This window comes from Telopea speciosissima, chromosome 5 (genome assembly GCF_018873765.1).
Source record: "Telopea speciosissima isolate NSW1024214 ecotype Mountain lineage chromosome 5, Tspe_v1, whole genome shotgun sequence".
Taxonomy (NCBI): domain Eukaryota; kingdom Viridiplantae; phylum Streptophyta; class Magnoliopsida; order Proteales; family Proteaceae; genus Telopea; species Telopea speciosissima.
Window position 1 is genome coordinate 16,824,664 of NC_057920.1, and position 21,072 is coordinate 16,845,735.

The window sequence follows — 21,072 nt, forward strand, 5'->3', positions numbered from 1 at the left end:
TGGTTGAGTTTGAGCTCTATGGAAAATTGTACCTACCTGTAAAACATGTGTATTTTCTTACCACCCCCCCAAAAAAAAAAAAAAAAAAAAAAAAAACTGAAAAATAGAGATTCGAACTCAACGGGCGTGGGATGGTTGATTGTTCTAAGAGCAGCTTTTCCTTACCGCTTGATCACCAAATGTAGGTCCACACTTTCGAAACTCCCAAGATCGATTAGATCCGTACGTTAGGGGAGTACAAAATTGAACGGGTCGGATTTACCGACTTAAAACAGTTGAGCCCGCCCCGTTAGTCCGTTACCATCTAATTGCAATGGCTTGACTTCTGATTTAGGCAATCTTGTTTTAAGAAGGGGGCATTTAAGTCAAAATAAAAAAAATTAACGTTGCGATTTGCGAGTTGCGACGGCATTTACAAATACAAAAATATTTCTCTCCTGCACTGCTTCGTTCCAGCTGCTTTGTTTGTACGTTCCAGAACAAGTAGGATTGGAGAGGAGAGGAGAACCGAGCTGTTCGTCCAAAGAGATCTTTCATTCACCTTCAATAGATTTACGCGATTTCCCAGTTTCTGGAGAAATTCTGTTTATTTTTGTGTCGAGATTCGTGTACGCCTGCAACAAAGGTTCTTCTTCTTAAAGCTCAAATTCTTTCTTTGTTGGTTATTAATGGTGGTTTTCAATTTTTTTTTCTCGTAAAACATTCGATCTTTTGGATTTACTTGATAAGTATTCGAGCTTGGTTAAATTGTTCTGATTTGTTCGATGTCGTTTCCTACACCGAGGATCGGTTTGTCCGCTGATCGTCAGCTGCTTTAGGGTTTCTCTGCGTCTCCTTTTCTTTTTAGCTTTTGAAAATCCCGGCAATTTTTCCTTTGTCCTATTGGACGTGTGTAGGACGTCTCGGATGTTTGGCTTTCGCTGAATGTAAAATTTTTTTAACCTAGCTGGATATAGCTGTTTATGGATGGATAAATGGTTGAAACGGGAGGATTTGTTGCTGGAATGGTTGGGTGTTAATCCTTTGTTAAGCTCCCTTCCCTTTTTTCACTGGAATTTGTAACTATGAACTCCATATTGAATCCGTGGGGAGGGTCTAATTTAACATGACGTGTGTAAGTCATCTATATATTTTTTGTATCTTTCTACGATTTTGGGCGATAGGTTTGGACCTGATTCAGGTGCAATAGTTGCGAAAAGCTGCTCCAATTTCGATGAATCTCACGGATGTTTCCAATATATATATGCATGCGTGTTTTCTTCCGTCACACGTGCACGGCTGAAACTTTCCTCAAAAGTGAATTTGAAGTGATTGTGTATTTTGTTGTTGGCTGTTACTAAGATAACTTCAGAACTTAACATTGTTTTTTCTTTGAAAGAGGAATATTATTAGAGGGGAAGAAGAAGACTTAACATTGTTTGTTCTGTAATGTTTTCCTTTCAGAATTTTTATTCCGAATACTCAGATGGAGAATGAGCACTGGAATGATACTTCCACTGTCTCGGAGCCTAATCCAATTGTAAATGATGAGAACAACTTGAATTTAGCAGATCGTGAAACAAATGGTTTTACTTCAGGGCCAACTGAAAATTCTGAAGGTCGAGAAGCAATTAAACCAAAAGAGGTTGAGGTCAACCAGCCCGATGTCCCGTGTATTTACAGACAAGATGTTGTGAGGTGCAACAAAGATGGGAGTCGGATTGGGGTTGTGACAGAAGTTGCTGGTGACTCTGATTCAGAAAGCGACATTACTGATGACGAGGATGATGATGACGGTGTTGAGAATGATGGTGGTGGTTATGATTTGGGTGATGGTGATTCTAATGGGAATGACAATGGGAATGGCAATAGGAACAGTGGTGGTGCCTCAAAGAGTGACCCTCTTACAGCTGATCAAGTCAGGGTGATTTGGATGGATCATTCTGAGACAACACACAATCTCAATGATGTAACTGTTGTAGATAGAGGATTCTTGCATGGGGATATTGTTGCGGCTGCTTTAAACCCAACAGGACAAGTGGGTGTTGTGGTGGATGTCAATCTCTCGGTTGATTTATTAGCTGCTGATGGGTCCATCATAAAAGATGTTTCCTCCAGAGACTTGAAACGTGTACGAGAATTCTCAGTTGGTGATTATGTAGTTCTTGGTCCTTGGCTGGGCCGAGTTGATGATGTTTTAGACAATGTTACTGTGTTATTTGATGACGGGGCGATGTGTAAAGTCACGAAAGCTGATCCTCTGCGGCTCAAACCAGTTTTCAAGAACATCCTTGAAGATGGGCATTTTCCTTACTACCCAGGTCAGCGGGTTAGGGCAAGTTCTTCGTCGGTTTTCAAAAATGCTAGATGGCTTTCTGGCCTTTGGAGAGCTAGCCGTTTGGAAGGTACTGTTACTAAAGTTACTGTTGGATCTGTGTTTATCTACTGGATAGCTTCGGCTGGCTCTGGATTTGGTTCTGGGTCTGCAACTACTCCTGCTGAGGAGCAGAATCCAAAGAATCTGAAACTATTATCGTGTTTTGCACATGCCAATTGGCAGCTTGGTGATTGGTGTCTCTTTCTGTTACATTCTCAATCATCTTCTACTCAACAAGGTCAAAGTTCAACAGGAGTAAAACCTGATGATTCTACTAATGATGGACTGGTCTTAGCTGATCCAGGATGTGGATGTGGTTCAGAAATGGGCATTGAAGAGAAATTAAGCAAGAATTTTTCATCATTCCAAGACACTGAAGCAATGGATCTTGATATACCTCCTAATTTGGATGAAAATATTGGAAAAATGGGAAACAATGTCTCACCAGAAGGTAGCTCTTGTGGTGATATGTTGCCCGTATCAAAGGAACCTGTGCTTGAAAGTTGGCCTATTCATCGCAAAAAGATACGTAGAGTAGTGGTTAGAAGAGACAAGAAGGCTCGAAGAAAAGAAGAAGATTTTGAAAGAGCCCTTGTGATAGTAAATGCCAAGACAAGAGTAGATGTTGCGTGGCAAGATGGAAAGGCAGAATTTGGACTGGATTCAACCACTTTAATTCCAATTGATACCCCTGGGGATCACGAATTTGTTACTGAACAATATGTGGTGGAGAAGGCCTCAGAAGACAGTGATGATACTAGTGAAGTGAAGCGTGTTGGTGTTGTGAAAAGTGTTAATGCAAAGGAGAAAACAGCCATTGTGAGGTGGTTAAAGACACTTACTAGGCCAGAAGACCCCCGGGAGTTCGATAAGGAGGAAGTGGTCAGCGTGTATGAACTTGAGGCACATCCCGACTATGATTATTGTTACGGGGATGTTGTTGTTCGTTTATCCCCAGTTTCTACTTCTGGTCAAACAGTTGGTATGATGAACTCTGTAGAAGAATTAAAACAACAGGCACAAAACGAAGTTAAGCGGGACTTGAATAAACATCCTGGATGTAAGAAAGTAGATGCAACGTCCAATGATGAAGCTTATGCTGAATTCTCAGATCTCTCTTGGGTAGGAAATATAACTGGTCTTAAAGATGGTGACATTGAGGTTACATGGGCTGATGGGATGGTTTCTACGGTACCTATCTACTTCTTTAGAAATATTGATTGCTTTCCTTTTTTTCAATGAGTATTCCATGTGGTCTTGAAAGCCCATGAGAGAACAATCACTTGGTTTCTCTTCGATAAGAGCTTTTATACGTGAACAAAAGGGCAAAGGTTTCCTCAACAGCCCGTTGATATAAGTTTATCTCAACTTCCCAAATGAGGCCCAAATTTTGTTGTAGGGTAGTCTTCATTGTCCCCTTCCTACATGTCAAGTTTCAGCTTAAATGGATACTGCCAAATGGCAAAGTAGCGCTTTGAAATATAGGGACTATGGGAGGGTGCATGGGTATGACTGAAAAATACAAGGATGCATGCCAATACATGGGAGGGTATTGAGATTAGCTTATCCCAACAGGCAGTGTAAATAAAATTATCCCTTAATAAAAACAAATTGTTTTTTTAATTTCTGTAGTCCCAACAGTGGAGCTATCGATTGAACCTTTGCAGTACTTTGAACAGTTTTTAATAACTGATTTTTGGTCTCAGGTTGGGCCTCAAGCAATCTATGTGGTTGGTCGGGATGATGACGAGGAATCTATTGGAGCTGGGAGTGAAGTTAGTGATGATGCAGCTAGTTGGGAAACAGTTGATGAAGAAGAAATGGATGTGCTTGAGAATGCTGAAGAGGTTATTTCCTTTTGAAATATTGCTATGCTTGTCTTGGTGGGAAAAAGTCTGTAATTAATACCTGTCTGGTTCTTATGCATGAGTGAGGTCCACGATTCATGGGCCTTACATTGGAAAGAGATAACTGTAGGATATCCTTAACCATAAGTGATGGGTATAACTTATGGGAACTGTGGGAGTTATAGATTAGATGATTAGAATCATTCTATTGGGACCATTTTCACATTAGATGTTAGGTGGGGCCCATGAAATAGTTGGTTCAGCCCATGAATGTGTCATACATCACTTTGCATTAGAAAAACTTTTTTTTTTTTTTTTAGTTTCTTGTTTCTCCTTCCAAAACCCAGAAAAGCCCTTGAGGGTCCTGCACATTCCTTTAGAATTTTATTGATAATAAAATAGATAGAAATACAACCTAGAGGGAGAGTGTCCTTATGGTTACCAGATGGATATGTCATATTTCCTGGCTTCATAAATTACTCCCTTGGCTTTATATGTTGGGTAAGTGAATGGATTGTGACTTTCAATAGATTATGCTCAGGATGCTGAACTGCAAAGTGCCATTGACAACAATCCTGAGGTAGAAGACAGCATGACAAGTCATTCAGAAGAGAACAATTCCGGACGAAATGGACCATTATCTATGTCCTTAGCTGCTCTTGGGTTCGTTACCAGACTTGCCAGTGGCTTTTTCTCAAGTGGAAGAAAGCAGACAGATCCTCTATGTTCAGAATTTGGGGACGAGAGCGCACCTGAATCACAGAATTTTATTGATGTTCCCGAGAGAATAGTGACAATTTCTGGCTCCAGTTCTCAGGAATTTGATGCAGTTGATAGTTATGGTCCTCAAACTACTGAACATGCAGAACATGCCTTAGTGGGTGCAGATGTATTGGCTGCCGCAGAATCTTTATGCTGGTTGAGGTCTAAGGAACTAGATTCATTCAACATGACAGTGAGTTATGAGGATGAAACTTGCAGCTTCAAACGTTTTGATACCGCTAAAGATCCTTTGGACCATTACTTTATTAGTGCAAGTGGACAGGTACATTATTTATCTTGTTTGATATTTCCTTTTGGACCATTAATTTCCCTGCAACTCTTCCTTGGTAATATAAGTATCCTAGATTTGGCATGGACACTTGAGTTGGAATTGGTTATGGTTGATCATGGATTTTGATATGTTAATACATCTTTATACATACCCTCCTTCCATCCCATTATGACTGAACGTTGGACAAATTCCATTTCCTAAGGTGAAGTTGTTCTCTCATTAATACCCACTAATCTTAATTGAAGTTTCCAAAATTAACCTCGACTCAAATTGGTGGTGCCAACTCAAATACATAATTAATGATTACTTGGAAGTTTGAGAAAAAAACACAATGCATTAAATGGCACAGTGGACAAAGATTTTGGGACATAAAATGAGTCCAAAGAGGACAGTCTCTGTGGGATGGACAGAGTGGTTAGAACTTAGAACTGAAAAATCTACTCTATATTCAAAAAGGTCCTTTACTTGTAAAAATGAAAATGTGTTGCATTCAATATATTTAGTAACTCAAATGATGAATAAAAATGAGTGGACAGATGCGTGTTTTGATAGGCCTTACTGTAATGGATTTGTCTAGAATTATACGTCTCTGTATTTTTACACCATGTTGCACATATCTTGTCATAAATGTCGCCTTGCTTCTATTTCTCTAGATGTGATGTAGGTGGGTTAAAGTGCTTGAAGAGTATATCTGCATTCCTGGAAATGAAGTCTTCTCACTGTAATTTCTAATCTTCCGAAATTCTGCTTCTCTGTTTTGCTTTTTAGTTGCTAATAATATAGGGAACGGGGTTCATCACAGGATGCCTTAAAAGGTTTGGTGTCATGCCCTCAAAAACTGCCATGGGGCAGTTTGGTTGGGGCCCAAATTTGGTGGACATGTTTACATCATCATTGAACCACGACCAAAATCTGAGACCATTTGACATTCCAATGTGTCATCATGGAGGTATTAAAAAAACCTTGAAAAGTTTTGGAAAGTGAACTCAACAAGAAGCTAAATAGGCACCGTTGAAAAATCAAAATGGGTAAGGCCCATACACGATGGGCTAAATGGTGGAGATAGGCCATCGTATTCGATAGTTGACCTATCAAGGGGATCACAAATCTATCCAATGATCAGCCTGACAAATCCTCATGTGTCCTGCTGGATCATATGAGTGGAGGAAGCATTTTGCTATAATATAAATTGTTTATTGTTTATTATTTATTTCAAAGTTTCTCTTGTTCTTGTTTTGTATTAATTAGCATATGTATTCTATTTAGTAATTGTCAAAATAATGTCTTACCCGATAGGGGTATTTTTGTCCTCTTTTTATTTTTCCTTCCCTTAGCCGATTCTTATTAGGTATTCCTAATTAGAATCGGCAAAGGTAGCTTTCCTAATTTCAGTTTGATTGATTGTAACTCTTTGAATATAAATAAAAGGCTTGGTGATCCATATTGATCACTCAAGCATTCAGTTCTATAGGGCTTCTATCACGGTATCAGAGCTAAATCTGATCTAAGAAGTTCTCAAAGTTTTTTTCTGGTTTCTCCCTTCTCCACCACTCTCGGCTCCTCTCTGTCACTCAGTATAGCACCTATGAGGTGATCTAATGAAGATTTAGATGCTGCCCTCACAATCGCCTCATTGAAGACTGAAGATTACTGTTGTGGCCTACTGTCGGCAGGTTTCCTCCATCATTGGAGATCGAGTTCTTCCCACAAAGCTAAAGATCGATTTCTGTTTTTTCCTGGGGATTGGTTCCTGCTATTCCTGGTACACACCTCTTCCTGTTTGAAGACTGTAGTATTGGATCAAGTCAAGACAGATTCAGCTCTACGATCTCTCTCCAACCTGTTTTTTGGCCTAATTTTTGTTAAAATTAGGGCTTCTTATCTGCACATCAGAATAAACTCATATTTTGAGGACTTGTTCTTTACTACAAGAGGGAAACTCAACCTCAGTTTCAGCCTAGTCTGACGGCTGGAATTTCTGCAAATTCAAAACCCAGTTCTTTGCTCGATTCTGGTAATTGCCCTGCTAGGGTTTTTTTTTTCTCATCAGAAGTTGCTGATCTTTTGAAGACTTATTGTTCCTACCAGAGGGACTTTCGATCCAAATTTGAGCCTTTTTTTATGGCTAAATTTTTGGGAATCTCAAAACCCGTGTATCATACATTCTTGACATCATGTCGGATCTTACTACAGCTGACTCAGATGGATTTGCTCATCCAGAGTACCTTCCTTTTGCTTGTCCCACTAAATTGCAGGTTCACTTACCTCACCATTGCTGGTCGTGGCTACACAGGACACCTTACTGGCAGCCTTCCCAAATCTGTTGAAGGAGGACTTGCCCTGGCTCGATGGTTATCTCATGACTCTATGGTAATGTCATATCTTATCCACTCTATGCATTCTTCCATTGCTCCTGGTTACCTCCTCTTAGACACTGCTGCTCAGATATAGAAGGCTGCAAAGGATACACATTCCCAGGTTGGGAATGATGCTCAGGTATATGAATTACGAAAAAAAATTCATGATACTAAACAGAATGAGTTAACTGTCTCTTAATACTATGCTGAACTCCGCAAGTGCCGGCAAGAACTTAATCATTACTCTGATTATCAGCTCACTACTGCTACTGATATTGCTGCATACAGGAAACATGTTGATAAACTTAGGGTTTATGATTTTTTGGCTGGCCTTAATGTTGAATACGATCCGATTAGAGTTCAGATTCTCAGCAAAGATCCTTTCCCTACTCTGGAACAGTCTTATGCATTAGTTCATATTGAACATCGGCGACGTGTAGCTATGCTCCATACTACACCTCCAGATCAGTTAGCTCTAAACACTGGGACTGCTTCGAATCCTCCTATTGCTGAAACTTCTAAATCTGAAAAGGCAGCCATCAAATGTGAAAATAGTGGTAAGTTGAGGCACACTAAAGCCATATGTTGGAAGGTGCATGGTAAACCAGCCGACTTTGAAGCTAAGCGTGCTGCTCGCGGGAAATCGAAAAACAAAGCCAATCATACTGAGGCTGTCACTACTACTCCTACTACTGACACTGGACTATCCAAGGAGGAACTTCAGGCTTTCCGTCGTATGTTACAGGCTTTTGCTCCTTCTACTACATTGACTTCTGCCAGTTCTTCCACCACTCCAGGTTCAAATTTTGCCCACTCAGGTATTTCATTTGCTGGTCACTGTGCATCGGTAGTCTCTTCTCCTTGGATCATTGACTCCGGTGCCACTGATCACATGACTGGATCCTCCAGCCTATTTCATCGTTCATACTTCTGGTAAAGATAAAGTTTGAGTGGCTGATGGTTCTCTCTCTTCTGTCTCTGGGAAGGGATCTATCAGTTGTTCTCCATCTCTAACTTTATCCTCTGTTTTACATATACCCAAATTTACCACTAATCTTCTATCCATCAGTAGTCTTACCCGTGACTTAAATTGCAAAGTAACTTGCTTCCCTTCCCACTGTGTTTTTCAGGATCGGGCAATGGGGGTGACGATTGGATGTGGTAAGATGCATGGTAGATTGTACCTGCTTGATGATGGGAGTCCTATTTCACCACAACTTCCTGCTTCTATTCATCAAAACTCATTAGTCTCTTTTGAACTTCAACAATGGCATAAATGACTAGGTCATCCCCTTTTAGGAACTTTATCTCTTTTATTTTCAATATTAGTTAAACAATGTAATAAGGACGAATTTTTCTGTGAGGCCTGTGTTTTGGCTAAACAACATCGTTCTGCTTATTCTATTTCTAAAAAAGAAGTTCTTCTCCTTTTAATCTTGTTCACTCTGATGTATGGGGACCCAGCCGTAAACCTTCCCTATCCGGCCATCGTTGGTTTGTTTCTTTTATTGAATGTCATTTTAGGAGTACATGGTGCATAACAAAAAAGTGATGTTTTTTCTTATTTCCAAATTTTCATAAGATGCTTCAGACCCAATAAAATGCCACTCTCAAAATATTGAGAAGTGACAATGGCAAAGAATATATAGATGGTTGGTTCCAAAATTACCTTGTTGCCCATGGGATACTCCATCAGACCAGTTGTGTTGATACCCCAACCCAAAATGGTGTGGCTGAAAGGAAAAACCGCAACCTCCTAGAGGTGGCTCGGGCTCTTATGTTTGCCCGTTCTGTTCCTTCCCAATACTGGGGAGATGCTGTCCTTACTGCAACTTATCTTATTAATAGGTTGCTTACCCGAGTCCTTGACTCACAGACCCCTGCTACTTTATTAGAGGGTTCTTCCTCCTTTTATAGTTCCCTTGAAAATTTTTGGTTGTGTCTGTTATGCAAGAGATACCTGATCCCCTAGCAAACTTGAACCCCGTGACATTAGTTGTATTTTTTGGGGATATTCTCCTCCCCAAATGGGTTATAAATGTTACCATCCACCCACCCGTCGTATCTTGGAAAGTATGGATGTTATCTTTCATGAAGCTCTCTCCTATTATCCATCTACACCTCTTCAGGGGGAGAATTTCAGTGAAGATGTGTTGGTCGAGCTTCCTGCTCAAAACCAACCTGTTCGGAACCAGCCGACTATTGACCCATCCCTCCTCCCCCTTCTGCTCCTCCCCTACCTCCTAATGTAGCCACAGAGGATTTTCCACAGGGGAAGAACTTAGATGCTGAAAATCCTATTGATGAACATCCTATTCAGGGGGAGTTGACTCCAGTCCAACGAACTATTGGGAAATTTCAGAAGAGAATTAATGACTATAATCTTCAAACCTATCAGAGAGGATATTCCAAAAACAAGCAACTTCCATCCACTGCAGCACCAGTACCCATCCAGCTGCAGGCTCTGGAACCAGATCATTCTCCAAGTAACATCTCTTCTCTTGATTCACCTATTGCTCATCGCAAAGGTATTCGGGTTTGCACTCAGCATCCTATTTCTCATGTGATATCTTATGATTCTCTTTCTCCATCCTTTCGAACATTTGTCTCTTCTCTTTCTTCTGTTCGTATTCCCCAGAATTGGCAGGAAGCTTTTACAGATGGAAAGTGGAAGGCAACAATGATGGAGGAAATGAAAGCCTTACAAAAGAATGATATATGGGAGCTTGTGGTTCTTCCTCCAAGAAAGAAACTAGTTGGATGTAAATGGGTGTTTGTGGTGAAACAGAAGGTAGATGGTACTGTGGATCGATACAAAGCACGATTGGTGGCAAAGGGATTTACTCAAACTTATGGGATCAACTTCCAGGAGACCTTTGTACCAGTTGCAAAACTGAACACTGTCAGAGTACTACTATCTTGTGCAGTAAATCTGGGATGGGAATTGCAGCAGTTAGATGTGAAGAATGCCTTCTTCCATGGAGAGCTTGAAGAGGAAGTGTATATGGATATTCCACCAGGTTTCTCATGTGATAAGACCAATGGCAAGATGTGTAAATTGAAGCGTGCCTTATACGGGCTGAAGCAATCACCCCGTGCATGGTTTGGACGGTTTCACAGGGCTATGGTTTCTGTTAGATATAGGCAGAGTAATGCTGATCATACTTTGTTTATAAAAAGGAATGGTGAAAAAATAACCATTCTCATAGTCTATGTGGATGACATTGTGATTACCGAGAATGATAATAATGAGATCAGCAAGTTGAAGACTTTCTTTGGTAAGGAATTTGAAATAAAAGATCTTGGAAACCTCAAGTACTATCTAGGGATAAAAGTTGCTCGCTCCTCTAAGGGCATCTTTCTTTCTCAAAGAAAGTATATCCTAGATTTGCTGACAGAGACTGGAATGTTAGGGTGTCATCCTTCTGATACACCTATGGATGCTACTACACGGCTCAAAGAAAATGAGGGTGATTCTGTTGACAAAGGTCGTTATCAGAGACTGGTGGGAAAGCTTATTTATCTATCTCAAACACGATTAGACATAGCCATTGCTGTTAGTATGGTAAGTTAGTTCATGCATGATCCATTTTCTTCTCACATGGATGTCATTCTTCGAATTCTCCGGTATTTGAAGTCAACCCCGGGAAAAGGAATTCTTTTATCTCCTCATGGCCATCTTCATGTTGAAGCATATACTGATGCTGATTGGGCTTGATCCTCTGATAGGAAATCCATCTCCGACTATTACTCTTTTGTCGGTGGAAACCTTGTCACATGGCGTAGTAAAAAGCAGAACGTAGTGGCAAGGTCTAGTGCTGAAGCAGAATTTCGTGCTATGACACAGGGTATTTGTGAATTGTTATGGCTCAAAGGTTTATTGCAAGATCTTGGTGGTCATGTCCGTCTTCCCATGATGTTGTATTGTGACAACAAGGGTGTCATTAGCATTGCTCACAATCCAGTTCAGCATGATCGTACCAAGCATGTGGAGGTTGGTAGACACTTTATCAAGAGAAGTTGGAAGAAGGGCTGATTTGTGTTCCTTTTGTGAAGTCTGTTGACCAGTTAGCAGATGTGTTCACTAAGGGATTAAGTGGAAACGTTTTTTATCCTATTCTAGTCAAGTTGGGCATGTTTGATATTTATGCTCCAACTTGAGGGGGAGTGTTAAAATAATGTCTTACCTGATAGTGGTATTTTTGCCCTCTTTATTTTTCCTTCCCTTAGCTGATTCTTATTAGGTATTCCTAATTAGAATCGGTAAAGGTAGCTTTCCTAATTTCAGGTTGATTGATTGTAACTCTTTGAATATAAATAAAAGGCTTGGTGATCCATATTGATCACTCAAGCATTCAGTTCTACAGGGCTTCTAACAGTAATACTTGTGTCATTCATGTACATTTGCATAAGCAAAACTGTCCCCTGCTGTGTGTGTTGCGCATGGCCCACCTATGAATTAACCAACTTGAGCATACTCACCATTCTAATTTTGCAGAATAACAATGAAAGGAAGTGGCTCAAGAAGGTTCAGCAAGATTGGGGCATCCTTCAGAAGAACCTTCCAGGTATATATGATGTATTAGTTACTTAAGGAAGCCTAATGTATCATTGGGACATTTTTTGAGCTTACTCAGCTTATGTGCTATAACTTTAGATCATATATTCTATTTGCAGATGGCATATATGTGCGAGTCTACGAAGATCGAATGGATCTCTTAAGGGCTGCCATTGTTGGAGCATATGGGACACCTTACCAAGATGGCTTATTTATCTTTGATTTTCATCTTCCACCGGAGTATCCTCTGGTTCCACCGGTAAGAGAATCTATATGCTGCTTAAAGATTTTTGTTAGAATATGGAACATGCTCTTCCTTAACATTCTTCTAATGAAGTTGTGACCGCTTTATAATGATAATGACCAATTTGGCTTAAGCAGCGTTCCATTTGGCAAGAACACAATGTTAAGCTTCATGTTGTGGTGCATAAGCCTCGTGAAACAGCTTTCCAATATAAATATATGTATTGAAAACATCTGATACCCATACAAATAATCAAAAAAAAAAAAAAAGAAGGAAGGAAAAGAGTAGGCACCAGTAATGGGGAATGATAGGTACAGTTTAGATGGCTGGAAGAATGGGAGGCAGACCAAAAATGAACCAGAGGGAAGTCATGAAGAAAGACAAGGATGAACTTGGGTTAACAACAAAGTGACTAAGTAGGGTTGAATGTCGAGATAGGGTTCATGTAGTTTACCCCATTTAGTTGGGCATTGGGATAAGACTTAGTTGATTTGAGTTAATTGAAATGTTATTTTAAACGTTCCTTCCCAACCCCCTTCTTTTAACACTTGTCATTTTAGACAATTTCATGATTAAACATCTATCAAACAAAATTCATTAGTAAAGAATTTAATTCTGAACTATATAGGATCTGTCTGATTACAAGTAAAGGGAAGTGAAATTAATTTACAGAAGAAAATGTAAACTTTGTAAATTGTAATCATGATTGTGTAACTAACTTGAAATCTTACCCAATATGGTAACTCAACTTTAAAAATGGATTTTTATTTTCCTATTGGAGTTGAAGGAATTTGGTTGAAAGGTGAAGTAAAATTTAATTTCTTGATTTAGTACGTTTTTGAGTTGATTATGAATCAGAGGGCGGGCCTTGGTGCAACGGTAAGGTTGCTCCATTGTGACCAAGTGTCACAGGTTCGAGACTTCGAGTCTGAAAACAGCCTCTCTGTGAAAGCAGGGTTAAGGCTGTGTACATTATGACCCTCCCCAGACCCCGCAATGGCGGGAGCCTCGTGCACTGGGTACGCCCTTTTTTGAGTTGATTATGAATCAACATTGGTAATGCTTGCAAAAGTTTTATTTTGGTGAAAGGTTTATGGGTGGGAACACCCATATGGAATCAATGGATGGGCATACCTTCCCATGTATGCCAATTGTTGGATATTCTAGAAAATGGTCTGGATTGACCATGTATCAAATTTCAAACTATAATTCAATCGTATACCCTCTCATGTATCTCCATGCACCCTCTTGGTGATCCCTAGACCTTGTCCGGAGTCCTGGATTTTTATGCTTTGTTTTGCAGTTTTTCTGTGTGGCTGACTTTGTTTGCACTGATGCTTGATATTTGAGCAAGGGAACTTGGGATGTACCTGTCTACAAACTTTCAGCAGCATCTGACCTGCCATGTGGCAGAACTAGGTGTTGCCCCACCTATGTTGTATGGCTGTACCTGTCCAGTAATCCCTTCCCTTTTATTTTTTGTTTTAATTTCATTTCCCTTCCCATCACTTAATTCCAACCATTTAGAGCCATAATGATAATATTATTTGTTATGTGTGAAGCGGCTAGAACCCGCCAACTTCTTGATGAGAGGCATGTTTTGTGCCAATTGCATTTTAAGCATTGACTTTCAAGGTTAACCTTTGCCTCCGGGCAAGCTTCGAGGTATAACCCTCCCATGCTGCCTAGAACATTCTTAGTTTATGGTGTAAATAACAGACATAATCATAGTTGTAAAGGCACCAAGGTAACCAAGGAGGTGGAGGGGTGCTTAGGAGAGAAGGCTCCCTAGTGTTTTTTCCCCTATGCCATATAACTAGTATAGACATAAGTAAATTCACTGCCAATTAAAGAAACCAGCAGTTAAATATAAATTAACATCATCTATTGTAAGACTGACCAATTGGTCACAACAAAATAGCAGTAAAAACAAGCAGTTTAAATATAAATTGAAAAAAGCAGGTATTTCACTAATTCAGTTCAATGATATTTGATGTCACATAGGATCAAAACTGATTCTAGCAGAGAATTAGTGATAAAAAATAACAGTATAACCAGATACAACAGTATAGCTGGGTTTAAGATTCAATGATTCCATATATTGCAAGCACTAATCCTATACACCGCCAAATAAAAATGTTACGAAAAGAATCCATGTTATATATAAAATAAAATACAAAGCAACATAAGGTGCCCACCTAGACGGACCAAGACGTACAAGGAGATGCCTAGGAGACGCCCAGGTGGCCAAGGCAGACCGCCTTACCTAATCCAATATGACGTGGCATCGACTTGACACTCTGAAGGTGCCTAGACGCCTAGGCGACGCGTTGACAACTATCACATAATAAGTAACCGCCATTATTAAATGTTTTCCCCATTATAATAGTTGTTATAATCTCTTTTTTGGCATTTACTATTAGCATAGTGAAATTATATTTATATTAGTTCAATACATGCAATACTTAATCATTAAGAAATAAAATAGCAGAATATAAGGACCATTACATGACAGTAATTGTCTATAACTTCTAAGTCATAATAAATGCCTCTAGAACCTTGGTTTTTGCTATAAAAAGGTCTGATATTCTTTTTCTTTGATCTTGCAGTCAGTGCACTATCATTCTGGTGGCTGGAGGATAAACCCAAATCTATATGAGGATGGAAAGGTCTGCCTTAGTCTTTTAAATACCTGGGCTGGCCGAGGAAATGAAGTCTGGGACCCATCATCCTCAAGCATCCTTCAGGTCCTGGTTTCGCTCCAGGGTTTAGTGCTCAATTCTAAGCCATATTTCAATGAAGCTGGTTATGATAAACAAGTTGGGACAGCTGAAGGAGAAAAGAATTCATTATCCTACAATGAGAACACATTCTTGTTGAATTGCAAGTCAATGATGCAACTTTTGCGAAGGCCTCCCAAGGTGATAGCCGTATTCCAAACTCTTGTTATGTTCTTGCTTTAGTTCCCTTAATTCTTTCTAGTGTTCCATTGTTGTTGGGACATGATGGTCTCCCTTGGGAACCCAAAAGGTGATGATTTGCAATGCCATACCTGCATTTTTTTGTTGTACCTTGTATCACCAGGGAGAGGGCAGGCCCGGCACAATGGTAAGGTTGCTCCATTGCGACCTGGTGGTCGTGGGTTTGAATCGGGAAACAGCCTCTCTGCGAAGCGGGGTTAAGACTGTGTACATATCTACCCATCACCAGACCCCACAGTGGCGGGAGCCTTGTGCACTGGGACCACCCCTTTTTTTATATCACCAGGGAGATATCTTCTCTCAAAACTGGCAAAGTTGGTACTGAAACCACCCACCTTACTTTCCGCAATTAGCATCAGTTTGAATGGTTATAAAAGAGAGTTCAGGACAAATGTCTGAGAAATAAAACTCTATAGTCGCAACATATCCTCTGTCTGTGTCATGTGCTTATGCTTTCTTACCTCCATTCGGCTTTAGATAGTGGTTATAATCTCCTCTTTCTTAGGGACTGTCTGAATTGCACAACTATAGGTGTATTTAGAATATGTCAAGGTACTAAAACTCGGGTCTCGGTACCAACTCGACTCTTGGAAAAACCGAGACGAGTCGAGATCTCGGCGAGATCTCGCCGAGTTGGTGCATTTTTTTTTTTCAACTCGAAGCCTCAACTTTGGGTCAACCTGAGATCCGAGATCTCGCCGAGATATGTCGAGTTTTGTCCAATTAGGTAAGGTATTTAAGTGGTAGGTGGGTTAAAATAATGGGTCGAAACCGAGATCCGAGATCTCGCCGAGATATTGCACTTTTGAGACTCGTAGGCAGTCTCGTCTCGGCTTTTCCAAAAACCGAGAAACTCGGCGAGATCTCGCGAGTTTTCGAACTATGGAATATGTAACCTTATTTTGATTGCCCCTTCTCTTATTCCCAAAAGTTCTTTTAAGTCAGGGTTAAAAAAGGGATTTTCAAAATTATTTGAACTTACCGTTATTTCATTCTGAAAAGCTATCATTGTCTCCCACACGTTTCGAGTACACATGTGAAATGACAGGATTTTATGCTCTCTGAAAAAAAAAAACGTGTTATACTAAGAGGGCAAAAAAATATGGTTATAAATTATTTAAGACCTTACTTGGTGTCAATAAGAAAATCCCTTCTTTACATGACTGAAATACCATTGGAGTATCGTCTTAATTTTTTGTGTAATCATAGTTATATGGGCTTCATTGTTATCGACTATAAAATTACGAGTTTGGTTGGCTGCACTTTTTTGGCTTTCTAGTTTTACCTCAAGTCGATCTGATTGTTGGAGATAACTTCTTTTGTATCTGGGTTCATCGTGTGTTACACCCTCCATCCCACAAAGACTGTTTTGGAGTTTTTCAATGCCCCAATTCATTTTTTTTGTTGCAGTATTAGATGCTTAAATTTTTTTTTTCTTGCCTATACTGCCTTTAGTGTGTTTAATGATTAGGGGAAATATCATCCCCCTCCCCTCTAAGTTTCCATAATATCAACCCAATCCCCAAGTTTTGAAAAATGATAATGCCCTCCCCTACTTTTTAAAGATTCTATCAACTGTACCCTAACTGTTAAAAAATGCCATTAAGTGATGATGGGGCATGTACAAAATTTCTAAAACCCCAAAATACCCTTAATATAATTCTATTCCAATTTTACCCTCCCCTACTTTCCCTTTTGCATCTTCTTCTCCCATTTCCTCTTCTTCCTGCGTTTCTTCTTCTTCTTCTTCTTCCTCTCCTGCCAGCACCACCATCATCACCACCACTGCCGCCTCCAATCCTCTTCCACCGCCAGCACCGCTGAACCCCTCTGCGAAATGATTGTTGATGAGAAAAGCCGAAGGAGACTTCATGAAGTAATGGGTGCAAGAGAGATGATGCAGCTCTGCAAGACTATAGAAATCCCCAGCCAAGTACTTGCTCTGCGACAACCTCGCCTCATACACATCCAATACCTTCGAAAACTTTTCAATTCCATCATCGATCGCCTTCTGGTCAGGGGTTCTGCCTCGCATAGGAGCTAAGAAGTATTCAGAGATGATAGGTGTAATAGCAGGGGTGTATTGCTGCGATTCCACTTCGATCCATACCCCTACCATGGCTTCTTCCTTCAAATTTCCCCCTTTCAATCTCAGCAAATCCTCACCTTGGTCCTTTTATTTCTTCGTCAAGTACACCGTTATCGGCTTATCACTCTAGATTCGAATAGTTTTAGATCTCCGTCTTCCAGTGCCGGAATCACACCGAATGGCTGCAACAATCATCAAGACCAGATCACCGCCAGCACCACCACTACCAACTTCTGAAGCAAGTTGCCCAGATGAACCAAAATTCGAGTTCCTACATTTGGATTCTCTAATGTTGCAACTCCACATGATTCGGTCAACCCATAACCCTGTTGAAAGACCAGATCAAAAATTCATATCAAAACAGAATTCCCCCTTTTAAATCAGTGGCGAATCATGTTTATGTTTGATCTTCTGTTTTAGCCATTGTTTCCCTCTTTTAGTTGGTAAAATAGCAGTAAATCAATTAAATTTATCTATTGTAGCAAGATCTGCAATTTATTGAATCAAAAACTCCAAATTGAAGTCATTGATTTGAGTGGAAACAAAGAATGGACAAATACCAAAATCGATTTCTCAAATCTCTTTTCTTCAACACCTTGATCTGACCTCCAACGATTTTAGTGGCATTCTAAATCTCCTAAGAGGGGTTTCGGCGGTGGTGGTGGTTCTAGGGGTGGAAGAGGATCGGAGGCTGCAGTGGTGGCGATGATGGTGGTGCTGGCGGAAGAGGAATTAGAAGAAGAAGAAGAAGAAGAAACACAGGAAGAAGAGGAAATGGGAGAAGAAGATGCAAAAGGGGAAGTAGGGGAGGGCAAAATTGGAATAGAATTATATTAAGGGTATTTTGGGATTTTAGAAATTTTGTACATGCCACGTCATCACTTAATGACGTTTTTTAACGGTTAGGGTACGGTTGATAGAATCTTTAAAAAGTAGGGGAGGGCATTATCATTTTTCAAAACTTGGGGATTGGGTTGATATTATGGAAACTTAGAGGGGAGGGGGATGATATTTCCCCTAATGATTAATTGAGGGAGAAGGGGCAGAGAGCAAGGAGAACTAGTTGTCCAATTGGGTTGGGTTTAATGTTTGGATCATTAATGAAAAATATTTAGGCAATTAATGCAATAACAAACTCTCCTTACTAAGTGGGATTTGTCAGACTTTACAATCTTGGTGGTATGAAGGGAATATAGTACAATGGTGCACTCAATGTGGTATGGTCTCTATAGCCATCAATTGAATTATAAACTGGCTGAATCTTCTACTTCTAGTAAAAACCTACCTGATAGGATTTCATTGATTGGGCAATTTAATTGATAAGATTTTTCACTCTTTCACTATAAGTTATTGATACACCTCACCAAGAGGGACTTGGGGGGGCGCGGAGGACAAGATGAAGTACATACATGTCTTCTGGTTGTCTGCATTTTCTTGCAGCTGTGCCATAAACATGTGGTTGGGATTTGTATTGTTGTGGTATTTTCCTTCTTTAAACATTGCAGTACATAATTATATATGTCTTCGACATTTCAAAGAAAACTGAATGCACACCTGTCTTCAACATTGCAGTATGTCTTTGCGTTTGTATGGGGGAGGGGGGGGGGGGAGGGAGGGAAGGCTGGGAAGGGTTATTGGATTTTTTTATTTTTTATTTTTGGTTGTTTGAATAGCAGACTATTGCATTTTAATGTGGAGGTCCAGTTCTGGAAGATACAAGTCCAGATAGCTAGGAACCTCTTTTACCTCAGTTATGTTATTTATTTTCATGGCTATTCCTTTTATTTGTTGGAAAGGGAATAACCATGAAAATATGTTATTTATTTTTAATTTTTTGGGGGTGAGGGGGAGATGAAGGCGGGACTCGGTTCCAGGCCCTGGGGATAATAACCCACAGGCTTTACCAGTGCAATATAAAGGCGCTGGTAAAATTAAAACCAGGCATTTTGAAGGCAAGAGGGCTCCATGCTTTTTCATCAAAATGTAACAGTTTCTTGATATCAAGTTTCTATAATTTAACCATGTTTCTGATGATTTTAGGACTTTGAAGAGCTCATCAAAGACCATTTCAGGAGGCGTGGTTCTTACATCCTTAGAGCGTGTGATGCCTATAAAGAAGGCTACTTAATTGGTTCTCTGTCAAAGGATGCTTCCATATGTGACAAGGGCGACGCAAATTCAACTTCCGTTGGTTTCAAGCTAGTGTTGGCTAAGATACTCCCTGATCTAATTCTTGCTCTAAGAAAAGTTGGAGCTGACTGTCACGAATTCAAGCACCTGGAAAAGTCATAGCTGAGATATCTTCAAAAAGGGGCTAACCTCCCAAAATCACTTTCTTCAAGTAAAGGAGGTCAGCTGTTCTAATTTCTGGTGTTCTATTTTTCACGGTGGAGATAAAAAGGGCTAACCTCCCAAAATCTCTTTCTTCAAGTAAAGGAGGTCAGCTGTTCTAATTTCTGTTGTTGCTATGTTTCACGGTGGAGATAAAAAAAAACAGGGCTAACCTCGCAAAATCTCTCTCTCTCTCTCTCTCTTCAAGTCAAGGAGGTCAGCTATTCTAATTTATGGCGTTGGTATTTTTCAGGAACTGCCCAGTGTACAGTTTTTGCTGATATTTAAATGTTGGATCTATATAATTCATGGCAGAGACATTCTCTGTCATGTTTGAGAGCTTGTGTGAACCATATTTTCTCTTTATTCTTTATTTTTAGCAGATGGAGTTCTTTGGAGCAAAGTTACAGGTTCTCCTCTGTGTCAGTGAAATTTTACCTCTGCTAAAATTGCAGAGATTGGGAACAAGTACATAGTCTTGCATCAGCCTTTAACTTGTAGTAGATACATTCAAATTGATTTGGTATAATATGATAGGAAATTAATTTGTGACATTACAAGAATAAGATTTCTTTTGAGGTGCTCATAGACTTTGCTTCCCTTATCTGCTTTCTTTCAGGATTGATGAATAAATTTCCAATGAAGAAAGAGTCCAGTATCCATAGTGGTTGGAAGAGTTGTTCTTATTTTCAGTCTTTTTTTTTTATAGTTTTTATAGATAATTTAAGATCCTGTATTTGTCACCATCGGTATCGATACCAATACAATAGCGATATGTGTTGGACAGTATTGATCCGGATCAGCTGCAAATTCCAAAAAACAAAACCTTTTTGCCCGATATTAACGATAGGTATCAGTGTCAGTTCAACACTAAAGGCTTCTTGCTTGCTCGTGTCAAACTCCAAGAAACATCTCAGCACCTCAGAGATAGGAATCTCCTAATAATTCTCTCTCCGGAGCAATGCTTGCAAGGCATGAATACTCCTTGGACAAGAAGAATTGCCAGACACCCCAGCATTAGATTTAATGGGACCCAATACATTATATAGGGAAAAAAATTCTCTCCAATTCTCTAAAAGTGCAGTGCGGTGCAGTTCGGAATGAATCATTTGAATGCCCATCACATAGGTTCTTTATATGAGAGACAGAGAGAGGTCACTCGCCATACAAGAATAATTTGAATACCCAAGATGATGTAGGGAATTGTAAAAACAACATAAAGAAAGTTTTCCTGTATCGTAGGTGAAGTAAAAGT

General features: G+C 39.8%; 1 protein-coding gene across 4 annotated transcripts; it reads left to right on the forward strand.

Moving 5' to 3' along the window:
- Positions 1–376: 376 nt before the first annotated feature.
- On the forward strand, positions 377–20,372 carry LOC122661690 (probable ubiquitin-conjugating enzyme E2 23). Of its 4 annotated transcripts, none has more exons than XM_043857171.1 (9): positions 379–625; positions 1,444–3,547; positions 4,063–4,203; positions 4,745–5,248; positions 12,113–12,182; positions 12,292–12,431; positions 15,026–15,337; positions 19,527–19,925; positions 20,034–20,372. In XM_043857171.1, the coding sequence occupies exons 2-8, from the start codon at positions 1,466–1,468 to the stop codon at positions 19,776–19,778; spliced, it is 3,501 nt and encodes a 1,166-aa protein (XP_043713106.1). In that variant the 5' UTR covers positions 379–625; positions 1,444–1,465; the 3' UTR covers positions 19,779–19,925; positions 20,034–20,372. The 4 variants fall into 4 exon arrangements, with proteins under 4 accessions (XP_043713110.1, XP_043713106.1, XP_043713107.1 ...); XM_043857172.1 differs by having other exon boundaries at positions 20,071–20,372; XM_043857173.1 differs by having other exon boundaries at positions 20,201–20,372.
- Positions 20,373–21,072: the final 700 nt, after the last annotated feature.

Coding starts and splice junctions, on each gene's coding strand:
- LOC122661690 (XM_043857171.1), top strand. CDS start 1,466: ATGGAGAATGAGCACTGGAATGATACTTCCACTGTCTCGGAGCCTAAT. Junction 4,204..4,744: donor TGCTTGAGAATGCTGAAGAG/GTTATTTCCTTT, acceptor GATTATGCTCAG/GATGCTGAACTGCAAAGTGC. Junction 12,183..12,291: donor CCTTCAGAAGAACCTTCCAG/GTATATATGATG, acceptor TTCTATTTGCAG/ATGGCATATATGTGCGAGTC.